General features: G+C 38.5%; 2 protein-coding genes across 2 annotated transcripts; one reads left to right on the top strand and one right to left on the bottom strand.

Moving 5' to 3' along the window:
• Positions 1-1,057: 1,057 nt before the first annotated feature.
• Positions 1,058-1,953, top strand: LOC114913980 (uncharacterized). The gene is made up of 2 exons (XM_073254459.1): positions 1,058-1,448; positions 1,609-1,953. The coding sequence occupies exons 1-2, from the start codon at positions 1,305-1,307 to the stop codon at positions 1,738-1,740; spliced, it is 276 nt and encodes a 91-aa protein (XP_073110560.1). The 5' UTR covers positions 1,058-1,304; the 3' UTR covers positions 1,741-1,953.
• A 168-nt stretch (positions 1,954-2,121) lies between these two features.
• LOC105040827 (hydroxyphenylpyruvate reductase) lies at positions 2,122-13,934 on the bottom strand. The gene is made up of 2 exons (XM_073254455.1): positions 13,166-13,934; positions 2,122-3,054 (listed from the first exon to the last, which is right to left on the bottom strand). The coding sequence occupies exons 1-2, from the start codon at positions 13,694-13,696 to the stop codon at positions 2,536-2,538; spliced, it is 1,050 nt and encodes a 349-aa protein (XP_073110556.1). The 5' UTR covers positions 13,697-13,934; the 3' UTR covers positions 2,122-2,535.
• Between the last annotated feature and the right edge of the window lie 806 nt (positions 13,935-14,740).

Below are 14,740 nucleotides of genomic sequence, written 5' to 3'. Positions count from 1 at the left end.
AAAATTATATATGCTGAACCACCACCCAAAATAAAATAAAATAAAATAAAAAATAATAATAATAAAAAAAAAGGGTATCCCATATTGCCGTTCAACCTTATTGGCTTCATCTATGATACAGGTTCCACACGGAAAATTGTTGGGGTCCACTTCAGCTAATGTCGTATGTTGAAATCCAAAAGATGATATTGGGAACGTATGGCTCGACTTTGGACGATTGACACCATCGCATTCGGATCCTGTAAAATCTAATGCCGTGATTCTGTTTCATTTTTTTTTTTTTTCTTTTTAAGAATTATAAAGAGTGGGATGCACGAACGCGAAGACATCTTTTCTAAGCCATCCTAGAGTTCATGAAAAGGACATCTTGATTGATAGAACAACTCCCTTGGAATGTATGTGGGCAATGATTCATGAACCAGTTGCATGTGGATGAGCGAATTCTTTTTTCATATGCTCTTCTACTCATTTCAAGATAGTAACACATAAAAGAGTTGCGCACTCGCGTGCAACCTATTAAGACATAATAATAATAATGGTAGTGAATGGCAATCACGTTATTATACTTTTAATCGACCATTCAATTATCAATTGGGTGCTGCGACGTTCTCACTGCGAAGGCCATCATCCATCCCATCGACCGCTTTTGCTGGAGCTATTTGAATTAATACGTCGTCCAGATAGTTTAATTGTAATAATTATGGAGCAAAAGTAGTGATATTCCTTCATGTTCACAAGGCCCCCTTCGCTTGGTTTGGTACTTGATAGATCATTTCGATGAATAACCGTGCATGTCTTGATGACGCTCGTGGAAAAAAAAAGAAACGGAAAAGTGGCTAAGCGAGATTATGATTAGCGGGCACCCTGCCTTGTGGACCGTATAGTCGTTAGTCATCCCTGGAGCCCACAAGATTTAATAATTTTAAAAATATATTTTATATCTCATCCAATGAAACGCCGACTGATTTTATTGCCTCATCTCCTCTATCCGCAGCATTATTGCGCGTGGAAGTGGCTGGCAGTGGCACGTCGGAGAGAGAGAGAGAGGAGCGTTTGTTTGTCTGGTAGCATTGAGAAAGAGAGAGTGGGAGTCTTAATCAAAAAGAGCAGAGAGAGGGTGGCTTTTGTTCGTTCCTTGGTAGGCATTCATGGAAGGCAATAAAGCTTTATGGTTGGTAGTTTTCCTTTCGTTGATTCCTCAACATTTGGAAGCCCTTTTAGAGTGATAAGAAGGACAGGGCTCTGGCGACTTCCTCCCAAGCATCGGGTTTCAACTTGGTTTTGGAGAGAGAAAGAAAGAGAGGATGTTGGAAGGGAAGGCATCGATCCAGGATACCGACATGCCCGTAAAGATGCAGCTGCAGGCCAGGTCCTGCGCCGCCCAAGCCCTCGACCTCTTTGATGTCCTCGATTGCAAAAGCATCGCCGGCGCCACTCACATCAAAAAGGTCTCTCTCTCTCTCTCTAATCATCATCTCCTTTATACCATAGAATTCAAAGGTGAGAACCCTTCTGATTCACCTCCAGTTCCTTTCTTTGTTCTTCGCAACTCGCATCCTGGATTAATATTAATTACCATGTTGTTTATGCCGGGGGGGACGGTGGCAGGAGTTTAACATGAGGTATGGGCCTGGATGGCATTGCGTGGTGGGTTCCAACTTCGGCTGCTTCTTCACCCACAGGCGAGGCACCTTCCTCTACTTCCTCATCTCCAAAGCTGCTGCTCTTACTCCTGTTTAGCCCGCCTCTGCCACTCTCTGCTTCCATCTTATAAGGCTGATGCTGCCTAGCCTCAGGTTCTTTCCTCTTTTTGTGCCCAATAAACATTTCTTTTCCTTCTGAGTTTCCCATCCTTGGCTAGGATTTTGCGTTTCAAGCGAAAAACTTCCTCAATGTACAAAACAAAAGTTCAATTATAAGCAATGAAGTAGGATAAATCTTCCATCTGCTTCAGAGCTAGTTTCCACCCTTCTCCGGCTTCATCTATTGATGATTTAATTTTAGTTCGTGTTGGAACCAAGAAAAACATCTTGATTCTGAAGGGTAGAGTGCTAGCATTCAAGACCTAAAAAGAAAAAAAAAGAAGAATAAAAGGAAAAAGAAAAAGAAAATGCAGCAACAGAATGGGAAAAGTCATTTGGAACTTGCACAGGCATGAAATCCAAGTCTTAAATTGAACATCACATTTGTGGGCTTCCTGCACCCTCAAAGAGATAAAGACGCCCGGAATTACAGGTACAACATGGACATGGAATTAAATGGTATCGCCAACAGAGCCACCCTCCTTACAGAAGCTGTAGATGTTTCCAAGCAAGGAGAACCATAGGATTAACCTCAACGGCATCACCGCAGGAAGTAAAAATCCATCCAGGATAAAAATGACAAATGGACTCCAGCTGCACACTTTCATAAGCATAGCATGCAGGGGGCTAAGTGACATCAGTTTTGAACCGAGGAACAAGTAAACAAATTTACAATGAAATCCTTCACCAACTCCCTGAAACAATAAAATCGTACTGTATTTTATGCAAGCAATCACAGCACCGGAGTCAATAGGGGCTTGTTCGTCGCATGTGCCTCTAAGTTCCCAAGAACCAGGTCTGCCATCTCTTTGCGAGTTCCCCAGGTCGCGGTCCCCACATGAGGCACCAACACTACGTTCTCCAATCCAAATAGCTGCTCAGGAACATGGGGTTCATGCTCGAACACATCGAGGGCGGCCCCTCCAAGCCGGCCCTCGATTAGTGCCGACACAAGCTCTGCCTCATCTACGTGAGGTCCCCGTCCAATGTTCACAAGTACACCCTTGGGACCCAAGGCATCCATAACCTCACGATTCACAATATGGCGGGTTTCCTCTGTCAATGCGCATGCTACGATGAGAATGTGGCAGTTAGCAGCCAGATCAACAACGCTTGAGTAGTATTTGTAGTTCGTGTGTGGCTTTTCTGATCTCGAGTAGTAGCTGATGGGGCAATCAAATGCTTCAGCTCTTTTGGCTATGGCCAAACCAATCCTGCCAAGCCCGATTATACCAATTGTTTTGCCACTGAACTGCAAGGGAAAAAAAATGATGACATGGTGACTGTTGGGTATAAATTCGAATACAGGTTTCTTAAATTAAATGACATGAGTGCAAAAGATATGTAACCTAAAATCTTTTCTTAGTGCAGCATGTCTGATGGGGGTTTTCATTTGACGGAAATGGTTTTCGTGGTACTCAAACTTGCGTAGAGAGATGCAGCATTTCTACCTTCATGGCTTTCAATTTCCCAGTAAAATTGAAAGCTGTGCGGCGATACACATCCGACAAACAGATGTGGTAGCTTGCATACCAATGAATATTGCACTTATATTTGAATTGATCTTGGTGGAAAGCAACTCTATTGAGGACACTCAAAATGGATGACTAAGAACTATGACATTGTGATTGTTTGGTTATGTGTACCCTTAAGGAATCGAGATATGCATGAAAGGCAAATCTAATACAATAATACAATAAGAGCGAGGCAGCTGATATAGAAAGGTGTTTCTGGGGTGTTATGTGAATGGATGCACGACATAGTGACTTGAGAGCGAGTATAACAGTACAGCACTGAGGCCCACTGTTTTGGATGGTTATGAATGTGAAGGAATGAAGAGAGTCTAAGCAAACAAGATAAAAGGCGGTGGGATAGAAATGTTGAATGGATGCTTTGTGAAATTAGAAAGAAGGGAGTGAAGAAGGCTCCTCCAAGAAGAAGAGCTCGGATCTATGTGAAAAGGTAGGAAAAGTAGAAGGAAAAACACAGAGCCACATAAACATAACTTGCTAGCAATGACCTACAAAAGCTAGTAGCAATACATTAATATGAACAATCAGTGAACAAAGTTTTATAAACCAAACCCCTATTTGACAATTCACTAGGTTATGACATTATGCTATACATGAACAGTTTTTGTTTCAGATAACTCATTGTTGGTTGAATTATCTTTTAAACTTTTACATGCATATAAGTGTATAAACCGAATGCATGGAGTCCTACTGAAATTTGTCAATTTTTTACAATGTGAGGTGGAGTTAATCTAATTAGAATTCGGACATGTAGGAGCAGTCCTCATTATAATTTGCTAAAGTTGTCTCTTGTGACAGGTGAAGGTCCATCCTAGACCCAGAGTTGATTCACAACTTACAGACCTTCAAATATTCCATCTTTTATCTTACCAAACATCTGCAACTGAAATTAAGAAAGAATGACAGTTAAAGGGCTCCTGTTCGGATAAGCACATCAACAGATAGAATTTGAAATATTCAAGATTTGGTGTGGTCTAGCAGGATACTGACGCCCCGTAAAATTTGGGAAACAGGACATGTTTCAACTAACAAAGCATCATGCTTTTCAGGAATAATCGTCCTAATTTCAGATGTGCACTATGACTCTTAGCTTACAAGATGGCATTCCTTAATTATCTTTTATGACAAGATATCATAATTAGTATAACTGAGCTATTGATTTAAACACACACAACTCCATCATAAACAAAAGATTTAAACATAGAAAAAGGCACTACCTTAAAATACAGGAAAGAGGCCGTAATCAACCTAATAAGGCACCAAGGTTTCCAGAAATGACGTACCTTATTTCTGATATGACTATGACCCTCAGCTTATAAGATGATATTTTTACAATTATCTTTTACGACAAATGTGATATTTTCTTAATCAGTATAATTGGGCTACTAAGTTGAACATACACAATTCCATCATTAAAAAGATTTAAATATAAAAAAAAGGCAGGTTATCAAAAACAGCCACTTAAACAGTCATGCAATTCTGTACCATTTAAGCAGTACCCATTTAACCAAAAAAGAGGCTATTTTAGTTATATTAGACATTTACATATCTGCTTTGTTGCTAAGCAGTTATCTAATCTGCTTGACCATTAAATTGATGATCCGACAGCTGGTTATTATCTAATATTAAATATACTAGCTAACATGATAGAATGATAACTTGTATTTATCTTATTTACAGTTGATTATTTTTATGGTATGGCATTAACGCATGTCAAGAAAATGAATTATGTTAACAACACAGAAAATGCTTTTTTTTGCCCTAGTCACTAACAATTTCTTTGCCTACAATAAGCAAATGGTGCTGGAAGCTCCATCAAAACCAAAAAGCTTCCTTGCTTCGCCCAACTACCATAGAATAGTGTTCACCACCTCTATTTCTTTCCCATTTTGTTTCTGAAACCTAGGTCTAAGCTTTCCTTTGCCATGGTCACCCTGATACCAGAGAGAGAGAGAGAGAGAGAGGAAGGGGTGAGAGAGTATATGGAATACCTACTAGTTTTGCAAATCTGAATTACACTTCATACAATAACAAGACATGACCAAAAGAAAGCTAGTCCTTAACATCTGATAGTTCTGAGGCTATCATTATTTAGCACCCATGTGTTGACCTGTCACTTCTCATTGCTTTATATAAAATATCATAAGCCTTATAAACCACAAAGAAGATTCTTTGTAACCAATTTGTAATAATAATAATAAAGAAAAAACTATATGAAGTAATCCATGTATTCTAGGTCCACCAGATTACCCAATGAGCTTCATAAAGGTCGAGGTTTAGTATGCCATGCAGATTATTGGCAACATTTAATTTTTAGTTCCACCTTAATAGTCTTTTGAAATTGCACACACTTCTTAATCTAAAATTTTCATAATGGAGCTTACACTAAGGTACACCAAGCAATATTCCTCCTCAACTATGGGGAATGCGACATATATTCTGATAATATTTTGATGCAGATCAAGCTTCCTGTTAGAATTAGGATTTTCTTAATTTTCTGGTCTTTCAAGGGAGCTCTCTTTCCAGGGACATAACTTGAGTTGTACATGTTTGTGATAACCCGGCCCATTAAACCAAAAGCCCACTAAGCCCAAAAAAAAAAAAAAAAACAGGGAGGAAGACTCCCGAACGGAGTCTTCCTCTTCCCCGTTTCCGATAAAAAATCGGAGTCCTAGGGCCATTAAAAGACCCTAGGACGAGTTCTATAAGAACCCCCCTCTTCTCCTCTAAGTGTAGATCCAACAGTCACCAACGATCACCGGAGTTTTTCTCCGATTTTTTCATTTGAAGCCGCGGCCCCTCGACCTGTGCTCGCCGCGATTTCACGCCGGTGGGGGTCACCGGAGGTTGTGGTAAGGTCTCCCTCCTCTCCCTCTCTTCTCTCCTTTCTTTCCCGTGCCTGTGGGCACGATTGCCGGCGACGGGTGTCACCGGATTTTGCTGGAAAAGAAAACCTCTATTTTTGCCTCTTCCTTTCTCTGATTTTTCGACACCGACGGTCATCCCCGACCGCTGGTACGGGCCCTCCGAACTCGGGGGAAGGCCGCCCTTGTCGCCGGCCACCGTCGGGCAAGGGGTGGCCGTGAACGGCCGACGTAGGGAACAGGGACCTCTAGGTCCCCTGTTCCGGCCAAAGAAGGCCACGGGGGAAAAAGAAAAAGAAAAGAAAAGAAAAGGAAAAGAAAAAGAAAAAGAAAAGGAAAAGAAAAAAAAAAGAAAAGAAAAAGAAGAAGAAGAAGAAGAAGAAGAAGATATAATCATATAATAATGATAATAATAATAATAATAATAATAATAATAATAATAATAATAATAACAATAAAAGAAGAAAAAGAAAAGAAAAATATATAAAAATAAAAATAAATATAAAAAAAAGAGAAATTTTCTCTCATCCCTCTCTAAAGTCTTTCTCTCTCTAGAATTGGATACTTTCTCTCTCTACTTTCTCTCTCTAAAAAAAATTCTCTCTCCAAGAAATCCTATGAATCCCTTATTAGGCTATCTTCTCCACTCCTAGGGACCTAGGGACCTATGACCTTAGATCGGTTTAGAGCCGAAGGAAGAGATTTAGTGGACTGATCACCAAATCGGTCATTTCTTTATATTGTAATTTTATTAAATATATGAAATAAAATTTATTGATGATTTAATATTTTAAATAAGACTGTCCGATTCTTTTAAGGAAGATTAAAAGGTCCCGGATGATCGAGATAAGTAGATCTTATGCTCCTTATTTTTAAATGATCATATTTTCATGCAAAGAATTATTATTGATGAAATCATATTTTTTTGTAAAATTAAGGATCAGCATATGTGATATGAAAAAATATATTTTATTATGAGCATTGATTTCATGAATATGTCTTATGAAAATAGCATGATTATGAAGCATGAATTTCATTGTTTTTCCATCTATGTATATGTATGCTTTAAGAAAAAGATATAATGATTTCAAAGGCTCTCAGATGGCTATGAATGAATTCCTTCGGGAAGATCGACATCCGGAGCTAGCATCCACACGAAACATGGCCCTGCCAGCGGGTATAAAGTTGGCACATGAATTAAGAATTCTGTCGATTAAGAAACATGATCCTGTCACGAGTATAATAGTGACCTTAACACGAATGTCTGTGAGCAATGTTTTGAAACATGACATGAATACATGATGAAAATGATTTACGATTCATAATTGTGAAATATACATGATTTATGCATGCATGATGAGCTTATAACTTGTTTTATTATATGCTCTATGAAATATTTATTTTCGCAATAATTATTATTTGCTAAATGATGCATTATCATAGAAAACTTATGCTTGATCCGATAAGGAAGCGGAAGTCTACTTACTGGGCTAGTGTAGCTCATATTTTTTTTGTTTTCTTTTTGTTTGAACAGAAAAATAAGGTTAGGATCGACAAAAGGAATCCAAGCTTGAAGATCGACATAGCAAGCTGAAAAATTTGACAACAGAAATTTAATTTATTTTATAATCATGGATTTGTAGTTATTTATGAATGTTGAGATTCGGATTAGTACTTGCTTTTGGATTTAGATGCTCTGAACCAATATTGGTTCGATTATTTGATGAATAATAGAATTGAAAATTTTTTTATTTGATGGATTTTAGATGATTATGATGGATTGGCTTCGTGTTATCGTGGACTCCATCCCTCGGTAGCATGGCCGTGTTATGTCCCGATTTGGGGCGTGACATTTTATGGTATCAGAGCTTAGGTTATAATCATTGGGGATTATGATATAAATGATATAAATGATTAGGATATGATAGAATAATATCAGAGCTTAGGTTTTAGATCATTGAGATTATAAAGTGATATCAAAATTTTATGTATGATCAATAGGATGTGATCAAGTGGAGTATAATGGATAATATCATCGCTTAAGATTATGATCATTAAGGACGTGATAGAATGATATAAAGTTTAGGTTATGATCACTAGAGAATATGACTTAAGTAGTATTTGAACTTAAGGTTACCATTATTCAGGATTGTGACTTTAGTGATATTTGAACTTGAGGCTAAGATCAGGAGGAACATGATAGATATAAAAGAAAGAATTCAATTATTTGATTTCGAATCAATAGGTATTATGATGAAATTTATGCATAAGTGGCATATGATGTCTATAATAGAATTGACGAGTTATATTATAGATTTTAATTAGCAAGGTTGACCTGAGTACGAGAAGTGTTGTCCCTAGAATGAAGTGGGAGATATTGATATATTATGTTGGATATATTCGATGACATTGGAATGCTAAACCTATATGGATAAAGGACATGATAACTTTGCTGATTTTAATGTTAATTTTTTTTTAAAAGAAAAGTTGGTTTGGAAGTTGTCTAAATGATTGTAAGGTAAATCGAAGGTTAACTCAAATTAATTCTAGACATATTGCATTCTTGAGGGGTGGTGAAGCTTATGTAATAAGTTCAAACATAGAAGGTGGATGAAGATTTAATTTTGATGTACTATGCCTAAGAGATAGTAATAACAAGGAAATCTTAAATTTTATCCTAAATTGTATATGAAATCTGAAAGTTGGATCTATCTTTGATTGATTTAACATACAAAGATATTTTTGATAGACTTAGATAATTTGATAAGTTGAGATCAGAGTGCGCAGCAAAAGCGTGATGGTCTGAATTGATTAGAAATGTTAATCCTTTAAATCAAAAGATATTATGAAATACGTTAATTGTAAATAAGGAAGGATTTTACTGATAATAGATGGATGCTAGAGAAAAAATCTATCTGATCAAGGAAAGACTTGAAGCAGTACAGGATAGACAGAAGAGTTGGACAGATAGAAAAAGAAGAGAATTGAAATTTCACTTTGGTGATTATAATTTTCTAAAAGTATCACCTACAAAAAATGTTATGAGGTTTGGGAGACATGGCAAGCTGAGTCCGCGATTTATTAGGCCTTTTGAAATTTTGAGCCGAGTAGGAGATGTTGCTTACGAACTAGCTTTACCACCAGAATTATCTAAAGTGCACAATGTCTTTCATATTTCACCACTAAGAAAATTTATACCTGATCCAAACAGTGTGATAAAGTATGAGCCATTGCAAGTTCATGAAGATCTAACCTATGAAAAATTTTTCCTCTGAATTATTGATCGAAAAGAGCAAGTTCTAAGACGGCGCATCATTCCGTATGTAAAGATTCACTGGAGTAATCGTGAAGAGAGAGAGGCTACATGGGAGCTTGAAGATGATATGAAGACGAGATATCCACACTTATGTGAAAATGAAGGTATGTTAAATTTCGAGGATGAAATTTTTTTTTAAGGAGGGTAGAATGTGATAAACCGGCCCATTAAACCAAAAGCTCACTAAGCCCAAAAAAAAAAAACAGGGAGGAAGACTCTCGAACGGAGTCTTCCTCTTTCCCATTTCCGATCAAAAATCGGAGTCCTAGGACCATTAAAAGACCCTAAGACGAGCTCTATAAGAACCCCCCTCTTCTCCTCTAAGTGTAGATCCAACAGTCACCGACGATCGCCGGAGTTTTTCTCCGATTTTTCCGTTTGAAGCCGCGGCCCCTCGACCTGTGCTCGCCGCGATTTCACGCCGGTGGGGGTCACCGGAGGTTGTGGTAAGGTCTCCCTCCTCTCCCTCTCTTCTCTCCCTTCTTTCCCGTGCCTGTGGGCACGATTGCCGGTGACGGGTGTCGCCGGATTTTGCTGGAAAAGAAAACCCCTGTTTTTGCCTCTTCCTTTCTCTGATTTTCCGACACCGACGGTCATCTCCGACCGCCGGTACGGGCCCTCCGAAATCGGGGGAAGGCCGCCCTTGCCGCCGGCCACCGCCGGGAAAGGGGTGGCCGTGAACGGCCGACGTAGGGAACGGGGACCTCTAGGTCCACTGTTCCGGCCAAAGAAGGCCACGGGGGGAAAAAGAAAAAGAAAAAGAAAAGAAAAAGAAAAAGAAAAGGAAAAGAAAAAAAAAAGAAAAGAAAAAGAAAAGAAGAAGAAGAAGAAAAAGAAAAAGAAAATATATAATCATATAATAATGATAATAATAATAATAATAATAATAATAAAAAGAAAATAAGAAAAAGAAAAGAAAAAAAAATATATAAAAATAAAAATAAAAAAATATATATAAAAAAAGGAGAAAGTTTCTCTCATCCCTCTCTAAAGTCTTTCTCTCTCTAGAATTGGATACTTTCTCTCTACTTTCTCTCTCTAAAAAAAAATTCTCTCTCCAAGAAATCCTATGAATCCCTTATTAGGCTATCTTCTCCACTCCTAAGGACTTAGGGACCTATGACCTTAGATCGGTTTAGAGCCGAAAGAAGAGATTTAGTGGACTGATCACCAAATCGGTCATTTCTTTATATTGTAATTTTATTAAATATATGAAATAAAATTTATTGATGATTTAATTATTTTATTAAATATATGAAATAAAATTTATTGATGATTTAATATTTTAAATAGAACTGTCCGATTCTTTTAAGGAAGATTAAAAGGTCCCGGATGATCGAGGTAAGTAGATCTTATGCTCCTTATTTTTAAATGATCATATTTTCATGCAAAGAATTGTTATTGATGAAATCATATTTTTTTGTAAAATTAAGGATCGGCATATGTGATATGAAAAAGCATATTTTATTATGAGCATTGATTTCATGAATATGTCTTATGAAAATAGCATAATCATGAAGTATGAATTTCATTGTTTTTTCATCTATGTATATGTATGCTTTAAGAAAAAGATATAATGATTTCAAAGGCTCTCAGATGGCTATGAATGAATCTCTTCGGGAAGGTCGACATCCGGAGCTAGCATCCACACGAAACATGACCCTGCCAGCGGGTATAAAGTTGGCATATGAATTAAGAACTCTGTCGATTAAGAAACATGGCACTATCACGGGTATAATAGTGACCTTAGCACGAATGTCTGTGAGCAATATTTTGAAACATGACATGAATACATGATGAAAATGATTTACGATTCATAATTGTGAAATATACATGATTTATGCATGCATGATGAGCTTATAACTTGTTTTATTATATGCTCTATGAAATATTTATTTTCGCAATAATTGTTATTTGCTAAATGATGCATTATCATAGAAAATTTATGCTTGATCCGGTAAGGAAGCGGAAGTCTACTTACTGGGCTAGTGTAACTCATATTCTTTTTGTTTTCTTTTTGTTTGAACAGAGAAATAAGGTTAGGATCGGCAAAAGGAATCCAAGCTTGAAGATCGACATAGCAAGCTGAAAAATTTGGCAACAGAAGTTTAATTTATTTTATAATCATGGATTTGTAGTTATTTATGAATGTTGAGATTCGGATTAGTACTTGCTTTTGGATTTAGATGCTCTGAACCAATATTGGTTCGATTATTTGATGAATAATAGAATTGAAAATTTTTTATTTGATGAATTTTAGATGATTATGATGGATTGACTTCGTGTTATCGTGGGCTCCATCCCTCGATAGCATGACCGTGTTATGTCCCGGATTTGGGGCGTGACAATGTTCCTTTGGGATATGATAGTAGTTGTCTTGAAGCTAACTTCAAGTCCAACAAGTTCTATATTTTGAGTTTCAGCTAGTTTGGTGATTTGGAGGGTCAAAAGTTTGGCTTAAAGTTCCAAAATTGGATTAGTGTTGAGTTTGTGTCATTTTAATAAAAATTTTATCTTATTTTTTGGCTGAATTAGAAGTTTTAGGTGGTATGATGTTGGTTGGGAAGTACTTTACAAGTGTCTTGGTTTACAAATTATTCTTGATGGCTTCGTAAATAGAGAAAGATATACCTACAAATTCAATAAAGCATCTTCTTTGAGTTATGAATAAAATTTCTTCTCATGGTGGGTCATACGAAACCCCAAGGGTCTCCCCTCAGCCCCTATGCTTCTCGTATGCATCATAGTTTGCGTTTGATCTTTGCATCCCCCACATGATACATAGGCAAGAAGAAGGGGGGGGGGGGTGGAAGTAGAGGACGGATATGGGTACGAAAAGATAGAGATCTAGAGGACATGGAGGTGAAAGGAAAGAGAAAAGGAAATAGGATGAAAAGGGGTAACAAAAAAAGAACTGGAAAAGTAATGGGAGAAAATCACCAATCAGACATCAATAATTAGATGGCAGTCTCTTCCTTTTCTTCTTCGAGAGTTATGGCAATATGGCTGAAACATCTTCCCCTTTTGTCCTCTCCTTGAATAAGCTAGAATATTTTAGGTTGCGTTTGAACCGAAAAATAAGAGATTGGCAGGATGCATTAAGTAGACATATATGATAACAAATTCTCATTCTTACGTTATAAAAAGTATGTAAACTGCGCAAACAATGATAATATTCTAAGTGATATATAGTTTAACAACTAACTGCAAGCATCAAATAACTTCAAAAACTTTAATTCAACTAATTGCTACACACTAGCTAAAAATAAATTGTAGATATGAGCCCAAATAAGCAGCCGCCTACTTGCCCACTAAACCACTCCAGATGCCCAACAGACCATCTCGGCAACATTTGTTCGCTATATCCATACATCCCATTCATTCTTCCCACCTTGGCAACATTGACCAGTTCAAAACATCCTGGGGATCCCTATGGTCCCCAGCATTTCCAGCCGGTTACTAATCTCAGGCACTATAGCTCACAGTAGCCAGCCAGCCATCAATAATAGAAACCCCAAAAAGGAGGAGAAATACGAAAGCAAGCACAACAGTAGTCATGCTATCTGATGTAAATTCTTAATAAAAGACACGATTTTTTTGAGACTTGCATGAAAGAATCCTAATAGAAGAGAAGAAGAATCCTTCCCAAACCTTGGAGGTGAGCTTATAATCACCCTTGGCGTTCCACGCCCCACTCCGGACGTAGCGGTCGGCCTCGCAGATCCGGCGCATGGTGGCGATGGCGAGACCGATTGCGAGGTCGGCGACGTCGTCGGTGAGGACGTCGGGGGTGTTGGTGACCCGGATCCTCCTCTCCCGGCACTTGGCGAGGTCCACCTTGTCGAGCCCCACGCTGCAGGACGCCACGATCTCCAGCGCCGGCAGCGCGTCGATCATCTCCGCGTCCGCCCCGACCGTTGAAGTGCCCACCAACGCCCGGATCGAGCCGGCGTTCGCCCGGAGGAACTGCCGCCAATTCTCTGGAGGGGTCTCCCACAGGCGGAAGAGCTTGCACCGCTTGCTGAGCTCCTCCTCGAGGTACGAGTTCGCGGGGAAGGTGAGGAGGACGCCAAGAGACTCCATCGCCGGCGGCGGCGTAGTAAGAGAAGAAAAAGGCTTAGGGTTAGGGTTTCTGTCGTCCTCGGTTCCTCGTTCTTCCACTCGGCACTTGGTTGGTTTCATTTCGCCGGCGAGAGTAGGCTGGCGGTAAATAAGGGGACGAATATCGAATCCCGGATCAGATGTTCTCCTTAGAATAGCTGCTGTTGTTTTAGACAAGCATTTGCATGACGCGTATCGTCCGTGGTATTGTTCGAGGCCTCTGGCGTAGATTATTTTCTTGGACGGGTCAGATGGATGAGGATGAAGCTGGTGAGCAGTTTTTGTCTTTTTTTTTGGTTGAGGCCAGCTGGTGAGCAGTTTTCTGTTTTTTTTTTTTTTTGGTTGAGACCGGCTACTCAATAGCCTGGCACAAATGCATCCAAAAGCATCCGACATTGTCGAAATATGTACACGATGCGGAATCTTAGCTCCTGCAGCCAAAGCATACTTTCAAAGTGCTTGGACCATGTAGGAAACCATCCAATTAGCTATACTGTCTCCTCTCTATAAGTTAGCGAACAACATGAGTACTGCATATGGTGAGTCTCGGAGTATCAGATGGTGGGGAATGATTGCCAATTGAGTGCTTGGTAGTAGAAGACAATTAAGAAATTACCGTCCGGGAGTTGCCTTCAGAGATCACTCTATTAGCTGTTAGAATGATACGACGTACACCAAATCCTCGTAGGCAGCTTTCAACTCTGTCCGAAGTATCGATGACTCAAAAAGAAAGGGCCATTAGTGGTAATTAGACTTGATAATTATATCCGATCTAAACATATCTCATTCCAATCAGATCCATTAATATTGATCGAATTTTGATCCAATCTAATCCAATCCAAATCTGATAAATTTATATTTTGGATCGTATCAGATTCAGATAGTGACTGTCCCGATCTGAATCTAATCCAATCTTGTGCATATATATTGTAAAAATATGGACTGGTTGTATAAAATATGGATCTTATAGTCTTTAGACTTGATTAAGATTTCAAAGACTGAAGAATAGTAGTAGGTTATTATTCAATACTTTTATTTTCATCTAACAAATCTCATTTAAGCGGATTGAGCATCCGATCGGATGATCCGACATCCAATCAGATCGGGTATGGATAAAAAAGGTGT

This window comes from Elaeis guineensis, chromosome 3 (assembly GCF_000442705.2).
Source record: "Elaeis guineensis isolate ETL-2024a chromosome 3, EG11, whole genome shotgun sequence".
Classification (NCBI taxonomy): Eukaryota; Viridiplantae; Streptophyta; class Magnoliopsida; order Arecales; family Arecaceae; genus Elaeis; species Elaeis guineensis.
Note: the sequence above shows the minus strand (reverse complement) of the source record. Positions and strands in the feature narration are given on the sequence as shown.